The 23512-nt window shown below is 46.0% G+C and overlaps 1 protein-coding gene across 1 annotated transcript in view; it reads left to right on the forward strand.

Annotated features, from left to right (window-relative positions):
* COL23A1 (collagen type XXIII alpha 1 chain) overlaps positions 1-23512 on the forward strand; it is a 291209-nt gene that overhangs the window by 210707 nt on the left and 56990 nt on the right. The window contains exons 4-5 of the mRNA XM_014521404.2: positions 10260-10267; positions 15592-15618. Coding sequence (XP_014376890.1) covers positions 10260-10267; positions 15592-15618 — 35 coding nt within the window. The remainder of the gene's footprint in view (positions 1-10259; positions 10268-15591; positions 15619-23512) is intronic.

A 23512-nucleotide genomic window follows, 5' to 3' on the forward strand; every position in this document is an offset into this window, starting at 1 on the left:
TCGGGGTGGGGAGGGGGGTGGCTTCCTGCTGCTGCGCGTGCCCTCGGTGGAGGCATGGGGTGCATGTGCCCTCCCAGGTTTGTGTGTAAGGTGAAGGCAGGCCACCTACCACAGTACCTTCACCTACCACAGTACCTTCACCTACCACACCTACCTTCACCAGCCCACTGTGGTAGGTAGCACCTTCACCCCCCACAGTGGGCTGCCTGCTGTGGGCTTGGAGCCAGGGGCTGTGCTGGCCTCTTCCGGGCAGGGTGAGCGGCAACAGCACTGCGAGGGGTGGCTACAGGGTGGGTTATAGCCCCCCCCCCCAATTCCTTGTAGCCACACCTCCCAGTACAACCCCAGCCCAGCCCCCGTGCTGGGAAGAGGCCCTGAGCCTCCAGTGGGCCTCCACCGAGGGCGCGCACAGCAGCCTGCCTCCACCCCATGCACAAATCCGGGGGGCCCATGGCCCCCCATGCATTCCCCCAGGTGGTGTGCACAGAGAAGGGGAGCTGTCCCCTTCCCCCCCCCCTCCCCTTGCACCCTCCTGGATGAGCTGCACGCAGGTCCTGGTCCCAGGGTCGCATTCACTGCCCTGGCTGGGCAACTCCTGTCCCTGCCCCACTCCCTCCCTCACCGTGAGGGCCTTGATCTGCTCCCCCCCCAACACCCCACAGTCTTCCTGGCCGGAAGCTGCTCTCCAAGCTGCCAGGCTGCATTCCTGGTCACATGCATGCTGTGGCTACACACATGCATGTGGCATTTATCAGTGACATTATCAGCTACACCCGCCCAAAAAAGCCGATTGCCGATAATGTTAATTTTCCTTTTATCGGTGCCTATCCAATATGTGACCGATATATCGGTGCATTTCTACTAATCCCCATTTTAGAGAAGAGGACAGTGAAACTAAGTGACTTGCCCCATGTCACGTGGGAAATCTGTGGCCTAGCCAAAAGGTGAGCTAAGGTCTTCTGAGTTTCCGTTCGGTGCCTTTTACCACCGGAGCATCCTTCCCCCTCCGAGCGGAGAGGAATCGGGTTACAGCCAGCAGCCACAGGAGGACAGCTGTAAAGAATGAATGCGACTCAAGTCGTTCTATTTGGATTCCTCCATAATCGGGGAGAAAAACCAAGGATAGTCTGCAGTTGTTCTTGGCAGGGAAGCCAATATGCCACACACTTGTGGTCGATGGTAAAGCCGATACCTTCCTCTGAAATAGAACAAAAGCAAGAAAGTATATATACACTTGACACAGCAAAGCGGTTAAACGCCGCCAACGTAATACAGCCCCTGAGAAATGTTACACTGCATTACAGATACAGAGGAAGGCAAAGAGCAGACTTCCCTCTGCATATTGGTTTTGGCCCAGCTCCCCAGTGTTTGTTTTCATAGATGGCTTGACTGTATATGTATATATTTGTTTCAGAGTCCTACCACACATAAGCCAGGTCCTTATTCCTTCGCCACAGCTGATAAATGTGAATAAAACTGTGTTTGCCTAGCATGATAGCATCCGTCCCTCAGGGACTGCATGTGGTTACAGCTTCACAGCCTCCAGACAAATGCTGTCCTGCAGCCAAAGGCTCAGTGCTGGTGTGAGCTTGCCAAGGGGGGGAGGTGGGAGGAGAGGCCTTTCTCCGGCAATCAGAGAAAAGGTAATGTCCAAACCTTCTCAGCTGTGCTAAGACCTTCAGCACAGATTTCCTACAAACCAGAAAGGTGGGGATGGAGAGAAAGCATCCCATTTCCTTGGACAAATCCTCTTCCCAGTTTAAATTCAGAGTTAATTCCATTTATTTTTCTGGGCTGGGTTTAGGCAGGGTGAAATGAATTGTCTATAAGTTAATGAAAATTGACTTAGGATGCAGGCACGCCACACGCTCACTCAGATGGCATTTACACTGGGTTCTGCTCCATGTCAAATTTACTCTCTAGTGAAGTGCAGAAAAGTTCGTTCATTTAAAAGTTCTTCAGAAAAGTGCAGCTATACAATCAACCCCCCCCCCCCCCCCCCCCCCCAGCCGCCTGAAGGTTGGCACAACTGCAGTGCTAGTTCACCAGGTCTAGTCCTCTAGTTCAGCATTTCTCAACACATGGGTCGTGACCAACAGTGGGGTCGCAAGAATATACGAAAGGGTCACAAACAAGCTTTAAAAATGAATTCTCCTTTAAAGGAGAAATACATGGGGAAACTGTGGCTTTTCCCTTGCAGGCTGGCAGAGATCTAGCTTGCAAGGGGCTGCTTGGGGCTCCCTGTGCCCTACACATAACCAACCCTGCCCCACACAGGTGCCCCCTGCCCCTCACCATCAGCCCAGGCTGGAGCAGATAAGGACTCTCTGCTCTTCTTCTGTACACGGAAAGTTTTGCTTGGTGACCCTGGATTCCCCTGTGCACGCCTGCTGCTGTCCTGGTCCAGGCGGCCGTGTTGGGTGCCAGGACTGCTCTCTCGCCTGGGCACATCCCTCTTGCTGAGAGTATCGTGGGAACGTCCATGCAACACAGAAAGCAAACCTAAGTTTCCTGAGCCCAACTCCCATGCTCCCAAGCCGTCCTTGCTCTTTCGCCCCATGGCTGCCGCTCAAGTTTCCTGTTGTGACACATGGGCTGTGCCTGTGCTCTCGGCACTGACACTCCTCGTTACACAGGAACAAGGCAAAGATTTGGAACACATTCCCGTCATTGTCAGTGTGGTTAAACAAGCCCCAGATTTATTGAGTCAAATGACTCTATCTGACCCATTTTATTTATTCTGCAGTCATCTGGCTCTTACTTAATTGCTTCCATGTTTCTAACCGAGGAACAGGCTGCACCAACCAATGCCATGACATTCAAGTGTGTCTCAGTGCTGTTTACGAGGAAGGGGGTCACCTTTTTCATGGACGTGTGGGTTGCATCTTCCTGGAAGAGTCTGCTTTTGAAGACAATATTTACCGTCTTATTGCTGCTAGGAGCCCCAAATGATTGGTTTCCCTTGAGAGTCGCTGTGCCCTCATCTTCCAAACGGCTAACGTTAAGCAAGCAAGCCACTGTATGGCTAAACTCAGTGTATCCAGTGCCTTATTGTCTTCTCTTTCCAGTAGTTTGTGTTTGACTAGCAAACCTGTTTTTGACTGAACATTTTTAGTGCAACGCCTTATACAATCATAGAATAATAGAAAATGAGGGTTGAAGGGACCTCAGGAGGTCACATCTAGTCCAACCCCTGCTCACAGCCAGCTCAGCCCCAACTAGACCATCCCAGCCAAGGCTTTGTCTAGCCAGGTCTTAAAAACCTCCAAGGATGGAGATACCACCACCTCTCTCGATAACCTGTTCCAGTGCTTCACCACCCTCCTAGTGACAAAATCTTTCCTGATATCCAACCTAAACCTCTCTTGGTGCAACTTGAGCCCATTGCTCCTTGTTCTGAAGTCTGCCAACACTGAGAACAGTCCAGCTCCAACCTCTTTGTAACCAACCTGCAGGGAGGTGAAGGCAGTTATCAAATCCCTCCTCAGTCTTCTCTTCTCTAGACTAAATCAGCCCAGTTCTTTCAGTCTTTCCTCCCAAGCCATGTGTCCCAGACCCGAACGATTTTCATTGCCTTCCACTGGACTCCCTTCAACTTGTCCACATCCTTTCTATAGTGGGAACCTACTACTAGATGCAGTCTCCAGATGTGGCCTCACCAATGCAGAATAGAGGACTAATTAGTTCCCTTGATCTGCTGGCAATGCTCCTACTAATGCATCCCAGTGTGGTGTTAGCCTTCTTGGCAACAAGGGCACAGTGACTCAGAGCCACCTTATTATCTGCTGTAACCCCAGGTCCTTTTCTGCAGAGCTGCTGCTTAGCCAGTCAGCCCCCAGCCTGTACTGGTCCATGGGATTGTTCTGCCCTAATGCAGGACTTTGCAGTTGTTCTTGTTCAACCTGATGAGATTTATTTTGGCCTAATCCTCCAATTTTTTTAGGTCTCTCTGAATCCTAGCCCTACCCTCCAGCATATCTACTATACCCCCCAGCTTGGTGTCATCCACAAATTTGCTGAGGGTGTACTCCATCCCATCTTCCTGATCGTTAGTAAAGATATTGAACAAACCCAGCCCCAGAACCAACCCCTGGGGCACTCCACCTGAGACTGCCTGCCAACTAGACCTTGAGCCATTGATCACTACCCAGTGAGCCCAATGATCCAGCCAGTTTTCTATCCACCTTACAGTCCATTCATCCAGCCCTTACTTCCTCAACTTGCTTGCAAGAATGCTGTGGGAGACTGTATCAAAAGCCTTGCTAAAGTCAAGCCGTATCACGTCCACTGCTTTCCCTGCATCCACAGAGCCGGTTGTCTCATCATAAAAGGCAATCGGGTTGGTCAGGCATGACTTGCTCTTGGTGAATCCATGATGACTGTTCTTAATCACCACCTTCCCCTAAAAGTGCTTGCAAATGGATTCTCTGAGGATCTGCTCCATGATTTTTCTGGTTGCTTCGGTGAGGTTCGCTGGTCTGTAGTCCCCTGGATCCTCCTCCTTCCCTTTCTTAAAGATGGGCACTATATTTGCCTTTTTCCTCCCTCACCCACCACAAAGTTTTCAAAGATGGCCAGCAGCTCTGCAATTGCATGAGCCACCTCCCTCAGCACTGTCGGATGCATTGCATTTGGCCCCACGGACTTGTACACATCCAGCTTTTCTAAATGGTCCCTAACCTGTTTTCGCCACTGAGGGCTGCTCACCTCGTCCCCAAACTGTTCTGACCTTGCCTGTGAAGACCAAGATGTAAAAGGCACTGAGTACTACAGGCTTCTCCTCATTACCTGTCACTAAGTTGCCTCCCCCATTCAGTCAGGGACCCAACATTTCCATGACCTTCCTCTTGTTGCTAACACACTTGTAGAAACCCTTCTTGTTCCCCTTCACGTCCCTTGCTAGCTGCAACTCCAGTTGCGCTTTGGCTTTCCTGACTTCATCCCTGCAATGCCCGAGCAATACTCTTATACTCTTCCCAAGTTGTTTGTTCAAGCTTCCACTTCTTGTAAGCTTCCTTTTTGTGGTTAAGCTCACCGAGGAGTCCTCTGCTAAGCCCAGCTGGTCGCCTGCCATAGGTGCTAGTTTTCCTGCACATTGGGATGGCCTGTCTCTGTGCCCTCAGTAAAGGTTCTTTAAAATACAGCCCCATAAGACAGCTCCACCCCCCCCCCCCCCCGCCAACTAGGTTAGTGAAGCCTGTCGATAAAGATGCTCTTTCCTCTTTTGTCAGGTGGATCCCATCTCTTCCTAGCAATCCTTCTTCTTGGAACAACATCCCGTGGTTGAAGAAGCCAATTCCCTGCTGGTGACATGTGGGCACCAATGATAATTGCCAGAGGTGACCCTGACCAAACCAAGAGTGACAACAGGGCTCTGGGTGCAAGGTGGGGAGGGAACTGGACCAATCTGTTCTCCATATCTTCTCCGGACAAACCCTTACAGAACCACAATTGCATCAGTGCTTTCCAGGATCCCTGAAGCATCTTCCCATAGTAGCCAGCACTCATACTAGGACCGGAGGCTGATTTAACATCACAGGAAACACTGCATCATGGGGTGGAAGTAGGAGGACTGACTCAGTGCAGCCACATCCTAGGTGGTCTTTCATCTGCATGGTGAAGAAAGCAGGCATTGCAAATTTACCGGGTTTGCAGGAACAAGCGCCTTTAAAGTGTCAGCACTACAGCCACGTTTGCCCTGAGGACACACATCAGTCGCATTAGAAAATGGCCTAATTGACGTGACGTCAACCCTCACTCGGCACCTGGAGGAAACCAGGAAAAACACAAAGCTGAAAACCACTAGCTGGTTCATGCTTATTACAGCCAGCTAATGTTTTTAAACATCACCATCCTGCATACCGAGGGCACGTTCTTATTCAGCATCAAGTTATCCAGAGCCTTTTCTAACATGATGTATTTTCCCACAATGGACGAGACCCATCTGGTTTAGTGAATGTTGGTAAGAAACCTCGGACAGCTGTTTTCGGAGGATAGAAGGGCTTGCGTATGTGCTGGATGCTAAAGCATTCAACCAGTGGCTCTTGCCTACGTCTCACTCCTCCAGAAATCCTGTAGCATTCTTGATGAACAGGTGGTCTTGTTCACTACGGCAGGCCTACATCTTTGTAGGATTAATCATTACATAGTCACATTTTCATTTACTGCTCCTGTTCCAAATGGTATGAATTATTTCCAGTCTGTAAAAATGTGACAGTAGCATAGTAACTGGCATCATTAAAGGCCATACAAAGTTACTTGCATTATAAAATCTTTGGGGCAGGGACTACCCATTTATTTTGTTTGTACAGTACTGCACTCCTGTACTGCACAAAAATAATATCATAGATAGTACCCACAGCTTTGTTTCGTTTATTCATGTGACTTATACGCTGTACTTCACAAGGCTTTATTCATTAGACTTCAGTTTCTCGATCCATATTTCCCCTTCTTGCAGAATTGTGCCCTTGTCTGCAAGAGTCTCAAATGATTCAAGTCTCGAGGTCAGGGGCGCAGAAGAAATGACATGGAGTTAGCTATCCCCTTCCTCTTAGATATACAGAATTCAAGTGAACTGAACCAAACCAGCATATTACGGGTTGTGATGGGCTAACGGTGAACTTCAAATTCAGCCCTGGGCTTTCCTAAGGTTCCTGGGCCAGTCAGATCCAGGATTTGGTGTTCAGGTCCAAGTTTAATGACTGATCTAACTCGCAACTTCTGTCTAATGTTTCATATGGTGACATTTTATGGCTGAAATGAGTCCTTGGCAGGCTTGTGTACCCAGGATTAAAACTTGTCCTGAAAACCGAAGCCCTTTCCTGGCAGCCAGGAGAGAAGCACCTGGGACTTGGTTACATTCTAATTCATAATAAAAATCCTCCAAGCCATGCATTTTTATCTGTCTTGAATTTTCCTTTAAAATAAGGCATTCTTACAGGCACAAATGTAATAGCTATTGGACAGAAATACCCTGTAGTTGGAAGCAAAATGAACGCCCTCTCACACGTCAGGCCTGTGAACTATCTGAATGTCTCTGTTTGTCACTTAAACTTCTCCCCAAGCATCTTTGTGAAATGCAAGAAAAATGCTTAGATACTGGCAATAACCAAGGGGACGACACTGCAAGAAAACAAACAAGTTAATGGCATTTTTAACAACATTTTCCCCAAAGAGGACGGTTGCCTCCTCTGCCGGGCATGAGAACAAGAATGCAAGTGGATCAGTGCAACGCAAACTGGATATTTTGGTCTCTCATGAACGTTTACAGTAAGCGTATATCTAGGATTTTCATTTTTCAGCCCTTAGCTTACCTCTTAGGATAATCAGATACAGGCCTGGTATCTCGGACACTGAAGCTGTGTCTATCAAAGTCCATAGCAAAGCTCCCACTGTCTTTAATGATGTAGCATCAGTCCCTGAATGCTTGCAAAGTCCTTAGTGGTTTCTTTGGTCTCTGCCCCATATTCCTGTTGCTCTTACTTCCCTGGCCTCGTTTTAACACATGTGGTAGTGCGTGCCAAAGTTCCTAAATTGCAAAAAATAATGGACAGTAAGCCCTTTGGAGAGCGGACTGTCATGTACTACAGATCTGTTCATTGCTTGCCACACTGGGGCCCTGCAATTGCTACAACAATAAAAAACCATTTAATAAAAATCATTAATAACTAAATCTGGGTCAATTCACTTTGCCAGATTTCATGTTCCTCCGGCAAAGCCAACATGATGTTGGCAAGCCTGTGAGCCTTCTCGAATGCTTTTCAGAAGTTTGATCGTTAAAGTCGCTACTGTTGGAGTTCAGATCTAGCAATAATGCAGGCTACACAGTCTAGGTGCGAACGGCAGCTTTCTAACGTCAGGTTTGTTGCTGGAGCATCTGTCAGAAACTGTTTGGATTCTGCTCAGTCGGTTATTCTTCCATCTCATTCTCCTTCCCGAAATGGAGCCTCAAAGTCCATTTAAAAAAATGACACAGGTGGTTTTGTATTTTTATTCATTATAATAATCGTTTCCAACTGGCTCCTTCCTTTCTGAGGAATGTTGCGTATAATTTGTGCTAGGCAGCTTTATTATTCATACAATTTGGGCTAATTTCTCGAAAAGGGAGCGTGTCTCATGCAACGTGGCTTTGTCTTAGGCAGAGCGAGGGAGCTCCCTGGTACATCATGGACTTTCATGTTTATTGCTGCATTTTTAAGGAAAAAAAAATAGTCTTCATCAGGAGAGTCTCACAGCTAGTTGTTAAGTCAGGGGCAAATGATGTTCTTGGGCAAAATAAATCAAATGAGGTCCATTAAAAGGCTGCTCTACCTTTTTTTTTAATGGTTAATGAAAGACCCTAGGCAAATTCAGCTCTCATTAGTAACAATCGAATGTAAATCGGGCACATTAATCAGGGCCCTGTACTGCGTGTTACAAAAGATTAGGTAGAGCAATCCACCCAATTAAATCGTCTCGCAACCAATGGGGAGACATTGGAAAAGATGGGCTGGCAGTTCAGACATCACAGTTGATTACATGTGTTTGAAAGATTCAGTACTGAATGAAGTGGGGGAAAAGGCCATGGCATTAAAATAGCAGCATCACTGAGATCCCATATTAAAATAATTTTCTGACTGTGTCGCTTGAGATTTCACAAAGGCCCTTGTATGGGGCAGCTGATAGAAATTTAATTATGAAACAGGTTGATGTAAAGCATTGTGTTCTCAACTACCAAACTGGCTTGGAGCCCTTTGGCAATTTAGACCAGGTAAGAAATTAAATCCATGAAAGCAACAGAACAGCCCTGAGCATGTCAGAAATAAAGACAGTGGACCTGATCCTGTGGAGCGCCAAAATGCCCAGGATCAAACCCATCTGTGGGAGATGGCTGTTCTTCTTTCTAGCCTACAGGATGTTGAAGTCTAAGCAAAGAGCTGGATACGCACTGGGCTTCACCCACTAAAGCGCTTGGGCTGATTTCTGGCAGGAGGTCCTGCCTCCTGCCTCAAGTGTTTGGTTTAGGTCCTAGTTCTGCAGGCCTGGAGGATTCGTTTTTATTGTTCATTGGAGATATTTGAATGTTTTAAAGCAAGTTGGGGGGACGAGGCAGAAAACTAAGAGCTTGAAAACGTTTGCATAAACAGCCAGCAATGTGCTTCTCATCTGACGTTTCCAAGAAGCTTCTTCTTTTTTTTTTTTTCTTTAATCTCCCTCTGTTTTAATTTCTCCCACATTTTGATGTTTTTTCATTTAATATCCTATTTGGTTTGGATCATGTGGGAAATGGAGCATGACGAGGCCCAGCATGCGCTGAGTAAGAAACCTCTGGAGCAGGAGGGAAGCGCCTGTCCCGTTCAACCATGGCCCGAATGCTCGCCTCCACAACGCCGTGTCGGGAGGACGCTGCAGAACTGCCTGGAGCCGTCTGCGGCTTTCCTGGCAGTGACCTCAGGGGAACAAGGGAAGCTGCCTGTCCCACTCCCCTCATGGGCACGACCGCAGCGTGAGACTGAGTTCCTGTTGAGTCTAACGGGCGCCTGTTTGCTTAACCACCTTTGGATCAGGGGCTCCGCTGGGCACGGCAGGTTGCTTCTCTCCTGTACATCAGCAGCCTGCTCCAGGGGTGAAAGAGAGCATGTTGGGACAGCGCAGTTCAATACTGCATGCCCGTGTGTTCAACAGGCTGCATAATTTGCCATGCATTCAAGCCAGGGGATGGAGCGTGCAACATGATCACTTTGCTGCATTAGCTCCGCACCTCAGGCCAGCCCTAGGCTCCAGGGCTGGTATGCCTTATTCCCTCGCCACGCCTAGACACCCCAGAGCAAAATGAGCATGCCAGTAAGAACAGAGCATCGCTGGTATTCCTGTGCCTAGGTTCGGGGGTTTGTCCCCCGTCCCACGTGTGGCTGGAAGCAGTCTGTAGCATAGACTTGGCCTTATTCTATATGAATCGCCAGCAGGAGCAAGAACTCAACCCTGGTGGCTCATGGACTCAAGCATCAGTACTTCGGCTTGCAGCACTGCACCTATTGATGCTGTCTGCTGTAGGGTCTTGAGAGAGGATGATGATGAGAGTAGACTAGATTTTAGTGGAAGAATATCCCTACACACCTGTAACTCCATCCAAAAGCAGTCTCCAAATGCCGTGCTTTAACCGTGCACGGACAGCTCTCCAAATTAATTCGGACTAGATATCTGTGCTCTGCTGCATTGATGTGCCTCCTCTTTGCCGTTAACATTAAGTGGTTTGTTCTCTCTGTTTTTGTGTTTTTCAGGACCTGCAGTAAGTACCGTGGATTTTACACTTGGGTCAACAAAGTTAAGACACTTTTTTTTTTTTTTTTTCCCCCACCCCTTTTTTCTGTGTCATTTCTCAAAAACAGCTTTTTCTGTTGGACGTGTGTCTGGAAGGAAAATTGGTCCCAGATGCTGCTGCTTTTCCCCCTGATTGTAGGCAAATAGCTTTAAAAAAAAACCCCCACAGCTTTAAAAATGCCTAACTTGCTGCCCTAAGGGGCTTGCAGTCGTTTTGAACTCGGCCAATATTCAGTAAAAATACCGTTTGCTTTTAAAGGGTTGTTTGGTCAGTCTCCTTTTAAGGAAAAATGTAAGTGCCATGATAATGTATTAGCATGGTGATGTTTTTAATTCTAAACTAGTCTCATTTCTCCCATCCATTATGTCTCACTCGGTTAATACTGAGTATAATTAATGACATTGTTAGCCCCACAAGGTTGTGATTGTCCAGAAAAAAAAGTGTAGCTTTCTTCTTTCTCTCTCGGTCTATTTGAAGAGCAATTAACTTTGCTGTTTGTGCGACCACCGAGCCTCTATAGTGAATGCATTGTATGAAGGACAGGTTAAATGTGTGTTAATTTATCTTGTCAAGAAGACTTTCAAACATGTCTGTTCTGTCCCTTCGCTACAAAATCTGCTTTGCTCTCCCATTGTTCTTGGGGTGAGAAGGCACAGGTATTGTGGGAGGGATTTTCAAAGGAACCTGTAGGAATTAGGCACCCACCGTCCATTGAATTTTTTCCCCCAAAATGTGGACAAAAGGTAGGCAGTGAAAGCCTTCAGCAGCTCTTTGACAATCCTTCCCTGTACACTTCCAAACTGCCCATGCTTTCTGAATAAGCATTTTAATGTCATAGACAATCTTCTTCAAATACCATTTCCTTCCTACTAAGCCTCAGTGAGGTGGGGAGGATGTTATTTCAGTAAACTCTGAAATTCATTTGTGAACCTGTTGTTTTTTTTTCTGGTTTTTTTTGGCTGTCCAAGTCTCTCTGCCTCTCTGTCTCTCTCCCTCCACCCACTTTCTCTTCTGTTTGAAGCCCTACGCCGTTGATGAAATACAAGTTAAACGTTTGGCTTGTAAGACCAGCAATTTCGCTCTCTGTGGGTTTTGACAGCATTTTGTGTTTGAGTTGTAGTTAATAGGCATTTAGACCCCTTGAAGTTTTATTTGTCCGTCATGTTTATTTTTGAACCTGAGAAGTTTAAAAGAGGAAATCTGGCAAACTTGCCATTTGGTCTAGCTTCCAGCGGGAACCGCACCAAAACAGAAAGAGTAATGGTTTTGGCCAAACCTGTCCTGAAGAGAGGCCTCAAACCTAGTCCAAGCTCATATTTTGTTATAAATTGTATGCAACAGGAGCAATGGCTGGATCCAGGCATGCAGGCACGTGTGGCTCGTGGCACTACAAACGTCTTTGCAGCACCGCAAAACACATGCCTGGCACATGAAAACGTGCCCTGTGCTGCAGATTTTTTTTGGGGGGGTGGGGGGTAAAATTTGCTTCCAGAAAATCTCAGTAGCACAACCCCCCCCATCCCCACCCCCCCCAAAAGCCGTGAAAAAAGCAGCACGGTGCACATTACAGGAGCGTGCGTCTGCAGATATGGAGGCTTGGTCCTTCAGGGACACGCGAGTCTCTCCCCTCCTTCAGCTCCACCCTGGCTCCTCCAGCATGCCAGGAGCTGGGAGAAGTGGGGGAAAGGCAGTTTGCCCAAAGCAAGACATTTTGCCCCAGACCAAAGCACACGTGCAGACGTGTACGCAGCAGCAAAAAGTAGCAGCCAAATTTGTGTTGCTACTAGTTGTGTTGCTGTGAGCGCATGCCCTTGCATGTGGAGACACACCCAATCCCAATAAATGTAGGACTTTGTTCTGGGGGAAGCCCAAACACAAGAATTTCCCTTTTTAGTCTGTATTTAAAAGTGTAGTCTATCAGGGGAATTGTTTTTCTATAAATATTCACTAGTTAAAAACTGCCAAGCAGTCCCTTTTTCTCCACCATAAACTGAGTATGTGGGTCTCGCTAATATAACGAAAGGGGCATTTATTAGGGAAAAACAATTTAAAATCAAGTGACTTCCAGATTACTTGGCGCTGAGCATAGTTGGATATTGGCTCCTGAGCCTCCCTGCCATGCACAAAAGTAGTCTATGTTTTTGCTTCTTCAGCAAGATCTTTATATACACTACTCAAACCGAGCTAAGCCATAAGGCTTCATATTAAAGACATTCTACACTGGATTTATACCAGTGTCACTGAGAGTAGAATTTAATTCATGGAGCTTTGTATGGTAACTTTGGCATGATCCTTGCAGTGACTAAAGGTGCCCTGTTGATGAAACTTTTGTTGTGCAATAGAAATAGATGGATATTTTCAAATAAGATTTAAATTCAGAATATGGGACTCTTAAATTTTTACTGGAAAGAAAAATGATGCTATTTGCTTAAAACTCAATATTATATATATTCTCTCTCTATATTCTCCATATGTGTTTTCATTCTCTCGCTCTCTGTCTCTCTCTCTCTCTCTCTCTCTCTCTCTCTGGATAGATGGATAGATATAATAGCATATATATCATGTAGCACACAGTGAAATCTGAGATTCTCGTTTGGCAATCAAAGGAAATGAAACAATTATTGACAAAAAGAAAAAGTAATGCTGTGCATAGGCTGTTCAAGCTGAACTGGGTTAATAAAAAGTAACATACAGCACACAGTGAAATCTGAGGTTCTCATTTGGTAATCGGAGGCAGGCACGCAAAATGCTGGGCCCACACAAAACAAGAACCTGTATGAATGAAGTGGCCAGTGGTAATAATTTCAGATATTACAAGCAACAGACATGGGTAGATAGATGTTTTTTAAACGCGTGTGTGTGTACATACTACATATATACATGTTTAAAAAGGCATACACACAAATCGTGTATATATGTGTATGTATATATGTATGTATACATATGATCTGTGTATATATTTTATGTATATGTACACATGTGCATACTATATATGCATACTAAAAAGACGCACATCATTCATATATATGTATTTAGCGTGTATGTACATATAGTATGTACATGTGTATATACATGTGTACATATATACACAGATATGTATACATACACACACATAAGATTTGTGTGTATGCCTTTTAAACACGTGTGTGTGTGTGTGTATACATATATATATATCTATAGATAGATGTGTATGTGTATATGGCAATGTGTATAAACACACACACGCACACGTTTAAAAGACATCTATCTACCCATGTCTGTTTGTAATATCTGAAATTAGTACCACTGACCACTTCATTCAAACAGGTTCTCATTTTGTATGTGGGCCCAGCATTTTGTGTGCCTGCCTCCGATTACCAAATGAGAACCTCAGATTTCACTGTGTGCTGTATGTTACTTTTTATTAACCCAGTTCAGCTTGAACAGCCTATGCACAGCATTACTTTTTCTTTTTGTCAATAGTCAAGTTTCATTTCCTGGTTCCCACGCACTGTTGAATTTCAAATGCTGCACAGGGGAGATTTCATACACAAACAAGGCTGGTTTCTCTCACCCCCTCCTCCTTTTTAGCAAAATGTCTAACACATTTTATTTTTTAAAGCACTTATAACAAACCCTAAATTTGTGGCCTAAACAGCCCTTGACAGAGACCCTTTAAACTCTAAAAAGATGTCCCAAAACCCACAGAATCACAATATTAGTTTATTAATATTAGTTTAAACAGTATTGCATTTAGGTCTATTAATTTCTTCTGTTTCTTAATTGTTACCCCCATTTTCTCTCTCTTGTCCATAAGGAATTGATTACATCCTATATATATGGCATCGTATTAAGTTGAAAATGTATCCTCAATTATGCTGGCCTTCTGGTGCAGTAGTCCTTCTGGTGTTTTATTTTTTGGCTGTCTTAAATTAGTTGCATATATGTATTATTAGAATCTGTGGTATGGTATTTATGGCTGTTAGATGATTGATCATTCTGCCTGCAGAATAAGGAATGTGCTATTCAAATATGCCATAAAGCCTCTGTTTCAGAGGATATTAAAATCACATGCTGAGTAGGAAATTTCTGCAACCTGAAGGATAGATTTACCATATGCTATAATTAAATATTTACCATACCAACTATTAACAAACATTATATATTAAGGGAGAGACCATGGAAGCCTACCAATCAATGAAGGTTATGAATGACAAGCATTTTTTCTTGATATATTTTGTTGGGCATAAGTCTTCATGAGAGTCTTTCTGCATATGTTATCCTAAGGTGTTTGTTTTGTTAAAAAGGTTGCCATTGCTTTGCAATTAATGTCTTATTTCTGGATGAACGTAAATACCGTAAAATGTGTGTTGACGGCTGTAGTGTCACGTTAACAAAAGTAGAAGCCTCTTGTATTTCGTGTTGAAAGATGGGTGTTTTCCATTAGAACCACGGGCGTAGTAAGACACATGCGGGTGTAGCTACCGCTGCATTGTGCCACCCTCCTGATGTCACATAGCAGCCCATGATATTGCCTCCTATCATCCTCATCTTCCTGTTTGTGAGCTATTGGATTTGTAAGAGCGCTGGCTTGAAATCTGTGCAATATTTTATTTAGAGCACTCCCCTCTGCAGCCACACGTATACATGCTCATACACCCGTTCCTGTGGGTAACGGCATATTGTGTCTAGGTGGAGATGCCCCTTGGAAACACAAGGGGAAGAGAAAACAGGGAAGTTCTTGGCCCGACCTTTCTCTTGCTCTCTGCTGTTGTTGCAGAGATGTTAAATCAGTCCTTTCCCATGGAAAACCAATGAGGGAAGGAGGTTGAGGAAAGGGGGGAAAAAAAGCACCAGTGAAGGTGAAGCTTGACTTTACCTGTGCTCCCTGCAGGGCAGGTCCAGGTTTGGCGGCTCTGATCCCATTGGTTTCCCTGCAGTCAGTGCCGCACTGGAGCTGCAAAGCCCTTCACTGGAACAGCGTCGTGATGCCAGGCCGCTTTCTCTCTTGAGCCTCCCTGCAGGAGGTGCCCCTAGCAAAGCAGGCTTAACCTGCCCTCAGTCCCACGGTGGCATCACTATTAGGACCTGGTGTGAGCCCTGCCCATCCACGTGCTGCCATTGATCTGCTTAATCCCGAGTTGCCCATTCCCATCTGGTGAGGAAAGCTCCCCTTCTAGCAGCTTGGACCCAGGGACGCTGAGTTCCTGTGCCCAGGCCGCTGAGTTGTCCACATTGCAATGTGCTGCTACGGTGCGGAGAGTACGACTGACTGACTTGTTCTTGTTATCTCGCTTGTTCACTCACCACAGGGGCAGTCTGGACGAGACGGTTATCCGGTAACGCTGCGAGTCTTTTTTTTTTTTTTAATTCTCTTCTAATCTGCACCTTGCATTTCACTCCACCTTTTCTGTCAAATGCTGCTCTTTGCCTCTCTTGGTTTTCTTTCCTTCCATGTCAGCTATGATAGCACTTAAGGGATTTCATCCTAGAACTTTAGAGCAGGTTGCATATTTACACCACTGGCGATGGGCTAAATCCTCACCTATGGTTTTAGGTAAGCCTTAGTCAGACACTGACCTTTCCCAGGAGTTTCTGGACAACACCCTGAAATTCACCCCAAGTTATTCATAATAGGAAAGGGCTGCTATGCATCTATGCACATGGTCCATGGGCACCTATACACATGCTCCGGGGGTGGGGTGGGTGCTTTAATTAAAGCAGCTCTGAGTCCCACTCTAATTAAAGTACCTGGAGCATCTTGTGTATGAGTGTCCCCACGTTTCAAAATAGTGGCAGGGGCACTTTAGCTAAAGGTCGTTGAGTGAGCTTTAGATAAAGTGCCCCCACTACCATTTTGAAGTGCGGGGATGCTGATACACAAGATGCAGGAGGCTGGTGCAGCACAGGACATGCCACACTCCAGCGGACTCGAGTCTGCTCCAACGTGCTGGAATCGCAGTGCATCCGAGCAGCCTCCACACTTGTATATAGGCACCCGGTGTGACTGTTGCTTGCTGCAAAGCTATTTGGCTTCAAGATGTAGGTCAGCACTTGTAACTCTAGTGCCTCTTGTTGTGAGCTCATTGCCAAGCAGTGTTGGGCTGGGTCAGTATTTGGAGAGAAGGACTGCTTGGGGAAAGGCTAGATGCTGGGATGAGGATGTAAGCGGCGCTGCACAGGGAAGTGCTGTTTTTCCGGTGCGACTTAAACGGACAAAATCCTGGCTTGTGGCCATTGCTGCAGTAGGAGAGGCATGACCTTCATTCTGGCCAAATCCCGAATGGTGGCCTTGCGTCTGCCTTTCTGATCCATGCAACCGTATTCATTTCAGCAGCCAAGGACTCAAACCTCAGCGATCAGCCTGTGGGCCCAGTCACTTAATGAAGCCACAATGCAAGTCTATTACTACAGTGCCCTGCTGCAGCAGCTGCAGGATAGGTTTTAGCCCAGGAAAGCATTTAGGCTTCCTCTTCCTGTAGCGGATGCCTTTAAAAAAATAAAATAAAAAGTGTTGGGAAAACGCATTCTCCCTTCTGCTCCTTCTTGTGCGCTGGCTCGATTCTAGTTGGTCTCCTGCAAGCTGCAGCAAAGTCGATTGTGTGATGGATGGACGGCTCAAGTGAAAGCGATTAAGAGGGAAATTAAAAGCTTTTCCACTTTTCATTTCCCCTGAACTTGTTTCAGCTTCCCCTGGGAGGAGATCAGAGATTCCCCAGGGACGCAGGCCTCCCAGATTGGGAAGTGCAGCCATGTGCTGATTTTGTACAACAAGTCTTTTATGCCATTACCTTGATAACTGGAAAGTATGTAGCTGCCTCACCAATTGGTTTTAATAAATTAAACTCAATATAAAACCCATCTGAAAGGAACGGTCGGGGGCCTGCGAGCTCCTTTGTAATAATTTATAGCAAATAAGACTGCTGACTGCAAGGGGAAATTACAGCTACTGTGCATGTAACCCATACCCACTCGGCACAGCCTTCTGTCTCCTCCTAGCGGGGTCGGCGGCATCCTAGAGGTTGAGAAGCAAGGTATGACCGGGGGTTGCAGGCCTGACCAGTTATTCAGGCAGTAGAGGCTGATGCTTTAAAATGCAGACCCCCAACACCCACCCCTGGCAGGCCAGTGGTCTCTCAAAACATTCAGTGTCTGCCCACGCAGTATCTTCCAGGCTCGGCATGCAGAATGGAGACAGCGGCTGGCTTCTGTTTGGGCTATTAAATGGAGGCCGTGGTGTATGTCATCCCACCGGCTTCCATCATGAGTGATTTGATACCGCAGTGATTTAGCTTGTCAGAGTTATACCTAAAAGGCAGGACTTCTCCCTTTTGATCCGTTCTGCCTCTACAGCTCAGATCATCTGCTGCAGATGCTCTGATTGGGTCTGTCCCTGCCCCCATATCAAGCCTCCAGCTTTTCCTGAGGATTTAGCACAGTGATTCTCAATGAGGGTGCAGTGGGCTGCCTTGAGATCCTTTCAAGGATGCCAACAATGCCAGGTGTCCAAGCCTGATCCACGTGATAAAACCCAGAGATTTCAAGTAGGAATCCCTAGTGTTAAAAAGCCTTCTAACCTGTCGTGGTCTTCCCAAGTTCTTTGCAACAGAAGAATTCATCTATTTATTTTTTCTGTCATCAAAAAATGAGTGAAAACTAAGAGCTGGCACTTTCCGGGGGGGGAATCTGTCTGGCAAGGGGCACCTCAAGAACTACGGAGTTGGTGGGCTGACTGCTGGTTCCCACCACTCCTTTGTATAGGATGGTTTCTCAGGGCTGCATGAACTCAGTGTTTGCAGGCGTGAGAGGATTCAGCATCTGAGCCCGTCCTAGCTTTTCCAGTGGCAACTGGGTCCTAGTCATATCCTGAAGATAACAGAAGCTTGGGACCTACTTCGTGCATCTTCAGGGCAAAGGTGACTTAGATCCACTCAGAAAGACTGACTGACACCCCATCCCACCTGCCTTGTAGCGTAGAACAGATGGCCTGGTTTTCCTTCCCAACCTGCCTCCCCCAAGCAAGGGACCTTTGTAACAACTGGGGAGAACTGGTGACTCCAGAACAAAGGTCTGTATGAAGCGGGGTAGATGCTTGCAGTGGAGGTGGCGCCCAACTGGGAGCCAGCTGAACAAGGGAAGCGGCAGGGAGGCAGAAGTGGCTTATCAGAAGCTGAGAATTGTCATTTATTCCAGATGAAGCAGAAAGGTTGGGCCATCTGGTACCCCTGCTTGCTCCAGGAGGGTGTGACTAAGCACATGAGTTAGTGCTGCCTGTTCTTGTCCTCCCAGCCCACACTTAGCCAGGCCCAGCACTATTTCAGTGATGGATTCCTGGAACCCGAAAATACCAATAGGAAAGAATTACTTTTGTGATGGAGGGCCTACCCTGAGTAAGAGCTCTGGAGCACGCTCGCTGCTCGCAGTTCCTACTTGGTCCCCAGTCACTTCAGCTCTCTGGGCCAAAGGGAAGCAATCAAGATCCACCTTCTCCTCTCCTTTGCCCTGCAGCAGGGAGGAAAGGCTTCCAGCAGCACCCTGAAAGCTGCTCTTTGCCTGTCGGGCAGGACCTGCCAGCGAGGCTGGCCACATCTGCAACCCAAACCCACAGTAGCATGGCACTAGATCGCTGCCTCTCAACAGCAAGGCAAAGAGAATTCCTTCCCTGCAGTGGACAGTGGTTTTTGCAGAGACAAGGAATCAAATAGAAACAAGGCAGTCATGAACGTCTCATGGGGTGAATGCCCAGAGCGGGATTCTGCATCCTGCTGCCTTGTGAAGCTTCCCCAAGTATTGTAGAGATTTCAGTTTGGGATGATCAAAAATAACTTCAGAGCAGGCGTGCGTTGGGGAGGGGGGTTGTGCTGCCCGTCCTGCCGCGGCTGATGCTGTTGCTCACCCACATGTTATGTAAACAAGAGGTTAGTTAGGCGGCTGCTTTCCTTTCGGTCCTCTGGTTGTCCCATGCTGCGCCTGGTGACATGAATTCGCATGCTGTCTCTGGAGTAGATTAGCACTGTGTCAGGATGCCCCGAAATGAATTGATTGTATACAGATGGAAAACACTCAGCGATGAGGTCAGTTCAACTGTTTGCCCTCAAGTGAAGTGCAGGACTGTAGACTGCAGACCACGATAGTGTGTTTGTGTGTGTGTGTGTTTACCCTGCCGCAGGATCTGCCGGGAAGATAACCAACAAAAAATGCCCCGGTATTTTTGTTGTGATAGAAGGAAATGTTGGGTTTGTGTCTGTCATGTGAGTTCAGAAAGAGTGCAAGTATCTGCTCTTTGCTGTGTATGCCAAGCCTGGCTTTCTGCCACGTGCTAGACCCTACGTTTACAGTTCCAGCTGTGCAGTTGGTAGGGCTGCATGGCTGCAATGGGGCACTGCTTGATTTAATGCCATAAGCAGGTATGGGGATGTTCTTGCTGTTGCCCTCTGCATTTCAGACCGTGGTGCGTGGTGGTTTTGGAGTTGGCTTGGCTTTGTTTAAGTTTGGGGTCTAAAAAAAAAAAATTCCACTTGTTCAAACATCTCTAGCAAATGTAAGTAATCTTTTCCAAGTTTGGTTACATGAGGATATTACAATACAACATCAAAAGAGTTTTTATTTGGTGTAATTAGTGCATTTGAAAGCCCTCATGACCTAGTGTTTATCATTTTAATTTTGAGTCACTCAAATATTTTGAGCAACAAAGTTAAAAAAGTCTTGCAGAATGCAAAAAGGAGGAGACCAATTAGTGCTCTAAAGAAGTGTAATGGGACGCAAATACACGTGCGCTTTAATGCGCGATAGCTTATTTTAATGTGCATTAAAGCATCACAAAAACACCATGCACTTTCACTAATGCACATTAAAATAGGCTAACACACCTTTTTCTGGTACCTCACAACGGAGGTACTAAATTTAATGTGCCCTAGCAAAAGTGCATTAGTGCACATGTAGATGTGCCCATGGAGTTCTAAAAGATACAGAACTTGATAGAGAGACTTTGTGTTTTAATATAAATATTTCAAGAGGTTTCTTTGGAGCCTAATTTAGTATTCTCTAGAAGAGGTGTAGTTCTTTTATGAAATGCTTACAGATTATTTAAGAAGTCATAGAGAAGGGCTTATTTTTCCACTTAACTCCTGTTGTCCCTGTTTGTCCCTAACATGACAGAGACGGCCTTAAAGTTCATTGCTCTATTTCTATTTTAGTGTCATTCATTTGAGCCAGTTCTCAGTTCATGCTTAACATAGATCACAAGAACTGTGGTTTTTTTCCACCCCCAGGATTTTGTGCAATACAAGAATTTGGATTTGCAGTTTTTCTGGCACTTGCCTTGTTCTATTATCCTCATTCCTACTATTTTGTTTGTATTGTATTTTTTCCTTCCCTGGTTAAATATCATGTATCAAAGGAAATCAGGGCTCTGTTTTATAAATGCTGGCTATGCTTAAAAGCAACGTAACTATGCAGTTTGCTGAATCAACCATGTACATATGTTCTCAAAAAGAATTTGGCCTTTTTGCTTGGGAATTTTGGGGGACTTTTAAATTGAATCAGTGGGATACTAACTGCCTCCAGTGTGTATACATGAGATGCATACACCAGTATTAACATATTAGCCTGTGCCCCGAAATAAGTTACACCAGTATCCGAAGCAAACAGATGATAAACTCTCCTGAGATCACTGCCTGCAGAAGGAATTATTGCAGTCCCTCACCACAGACTGGTGGCAGTTTGTTTGCATTGAACAAAGAGGTCCCGAGAGGAAATCGGCTAACACTGGGGACATACAGCCTAAACGCTGGTATAATTTAGAGATGAATGTATAGTTATTTGAGGGGTAACATTACTCTGGAATAGGGCGACTTAAACCAGTCATACGGCTGTAGTTCGTGCATCTGTTCCACATTTACACCAGTAGATACGAAAACGTCATGTGTCTACACCATCTGTGCCAGTGGTGGCACTCGTGTTGCCAGCTTTCTAACAGCATCACATAAGCAATTAAGAAAATTCTCCCTCGCGTGTTTGATTGCACCGGGAGTTTCTTGCATGGTCAGGCAGGAGAACGGGCCCCAGGACTCTGGAGTACTTCATGCTTTAGCACATCATGCAAGAACTGTCTGGAAAGAGATGGCGAATCTGCTCCCTTCCCCACGTTCTCCCTGCGTCCTAGTTCAATCTCCACATCCTGTAGTGCGCTGTAGTTTGCCACCTATGTGTGATCATATTATCTCATGCCTCGTTCCCTTTACCCACTGTGCACGCTCTCAAGATCTTTTCTCATTATCTTCGCTCAATATGTTTAAGGCTGCAAAGTATCCTGAGACAAGGACATACACAATATGACGGGGACTAGATTTCGGCACATGCGTCAAGCTAATGAGAGATGCTCTCTTTGTAGAATTGAGTCTGAGTAAGGTGGGTTGAAGAAGTAAAATATTAATTTTAATGCTGAGACAACAAGAACAAACATGATTTTACTCCTGTAATTGTGTGGATCGACACTCAAAGGAACCTCAAAACTTCTGGGGCAGGAATCCGGGATCACTTACAGGACCTTCTAAACGCCAGTCGCAGTTGGCAAGACAGCCAAGTCGTTAGCCCGCCAGAAGAGAGACTTTGGCGTTTACATCTCTGGCTCAAAATTGGATAGGAGTAAAGGTTGTAAAATGTTTGGAAGAGAAAACACTGCAAACGCCCCTTCCTTTTGTAGCTCTTTCTATGGAAATGGTTTTTTTGCACAGATTAAAATCATTCCCCCATGCCGCTTGCCAAACTGATAGACTGAGGTGTTGTCTCTCAAAGTGCCAAGCGGTGGGGAAAATATCTGTCTTCATGCCTTATGTCACCAGCTCCTCCGAGATGCACTGCCTTCATTGTGGAGCACTTGGACTCAGTCCATTGGTCTGATTGGATTTTAATTACGCTGACGGGGATTAGAAGGTCAGTGACCTCCTTGAGACACTATGGCTTCTCTCTAGCACCTGGGGAACTGAAACAGTTTGATTGTTTTCTCCCTTATATGCTCCCTCTACCTCTCTCCCCTTTGTCTGTACTCTAATGTCTGAGACTATGAGATTAGATCTGGGCTGGGCCCGCATCAGGTTTTGCCAAGGAAAACTCCTCCTCCAGTCGTACAAAACCTGCGACTTGCCAGTCCACCACCGATCCCTGCCTGAGCCATGGATGAAACTGTGTTGGTAGCAAGCTCGTTTAACTTGTACAGCTTTGGGCCCTTATTTGGGAGAGTTGGTGGGATCAGGGCAGCGCATTGAGGAAAGCAGGTATGTAAATCTTCATTTATGTTTTCAGAGGTTAGAGCTGTGCTTGCAGAATTAGATGAGAAGGAGGGTCCAGTGATCACAGCACTAGCCTGAGACTTGTAGCGGACTGAGCCAAGTCTTTCCAAGCTCCTTGTATGGCCGCGGTCAAGTGGCTAAATCCATCAGTACCTCAGTTCGTCATCTTTTCAGTGGAGTAAGAGGGGGTAGCTTCCTATCCAAAACACCCGTGTTAAGGATCGTGGTGCATTCACATTGCTTAGAGATAACGGAGGTCATATAAGTACCTAGAACATATAGACCAGGCCTTTAGTTGTGTTCAAAACTCTTTGCTGCGCACGTAGTAATTCAAGTCGTTATTAACAATTTAAAGCCTGTCCCTAAATTTCCGCTGGCTTCAGTGTCAGTGTTGTGTGTACGGAAAATGCAGAATCAGCCTGCTGTAGTTACAGTCCTCAGAGTTAAGTCTCGAGCAACTACTTGCACGGGGCTGAAAGTTGGTATAAAACCGGTTTCAATCTAGAAGCTGTTTGAAAATGATAGAGTTAGATTTGCTGTATGGGAATAATCAAGTGGGAAAGAGCAGAGCTAGGAGAGTTTCCCACTCCTCCTTGCGCTGCGCAGCTCAAACACTTGCCGTGGTTCCAGTAAACCGCGTCTTTAAGTGAACTGTGAGCAGGACTGACTGGGCTCTGCAAAGTTATCTTTTTTTTATAAATATGTTTGATGGAGAAATGGCTCCGCACCATGTTCCAATAGGCTTTCCTGTGGACGAATCCACTGAATGGATGGAAGTGCTAAGACATACCGGCTGATGTGACTGAGGGTGTTAACTTCTTATTATACCAGGCTAGATTTTATCTGATAGCCATAGTACCAGACAGACAACTGGTCTGTATTTAGGGTCAATATGGACATCAGTTAGCTTAAGCCTAAGCAGCAGATGCCTTTCTGAGTGCAG

The sequence above is a fragment of the Alligator sinensis genome, unplaced genomic scaffold (genome assembly GCF_000455745.1).
Source record: "Alligator sinensis unplaced genomic scaffold, ASM45574v1 scaffold741_1, whole genome shotgun sequence".
NCBI lineage: Eukaryota > Metazoa > Chordata > Crocodylia > Alligatoridae > Alligator > Alligator sinensis.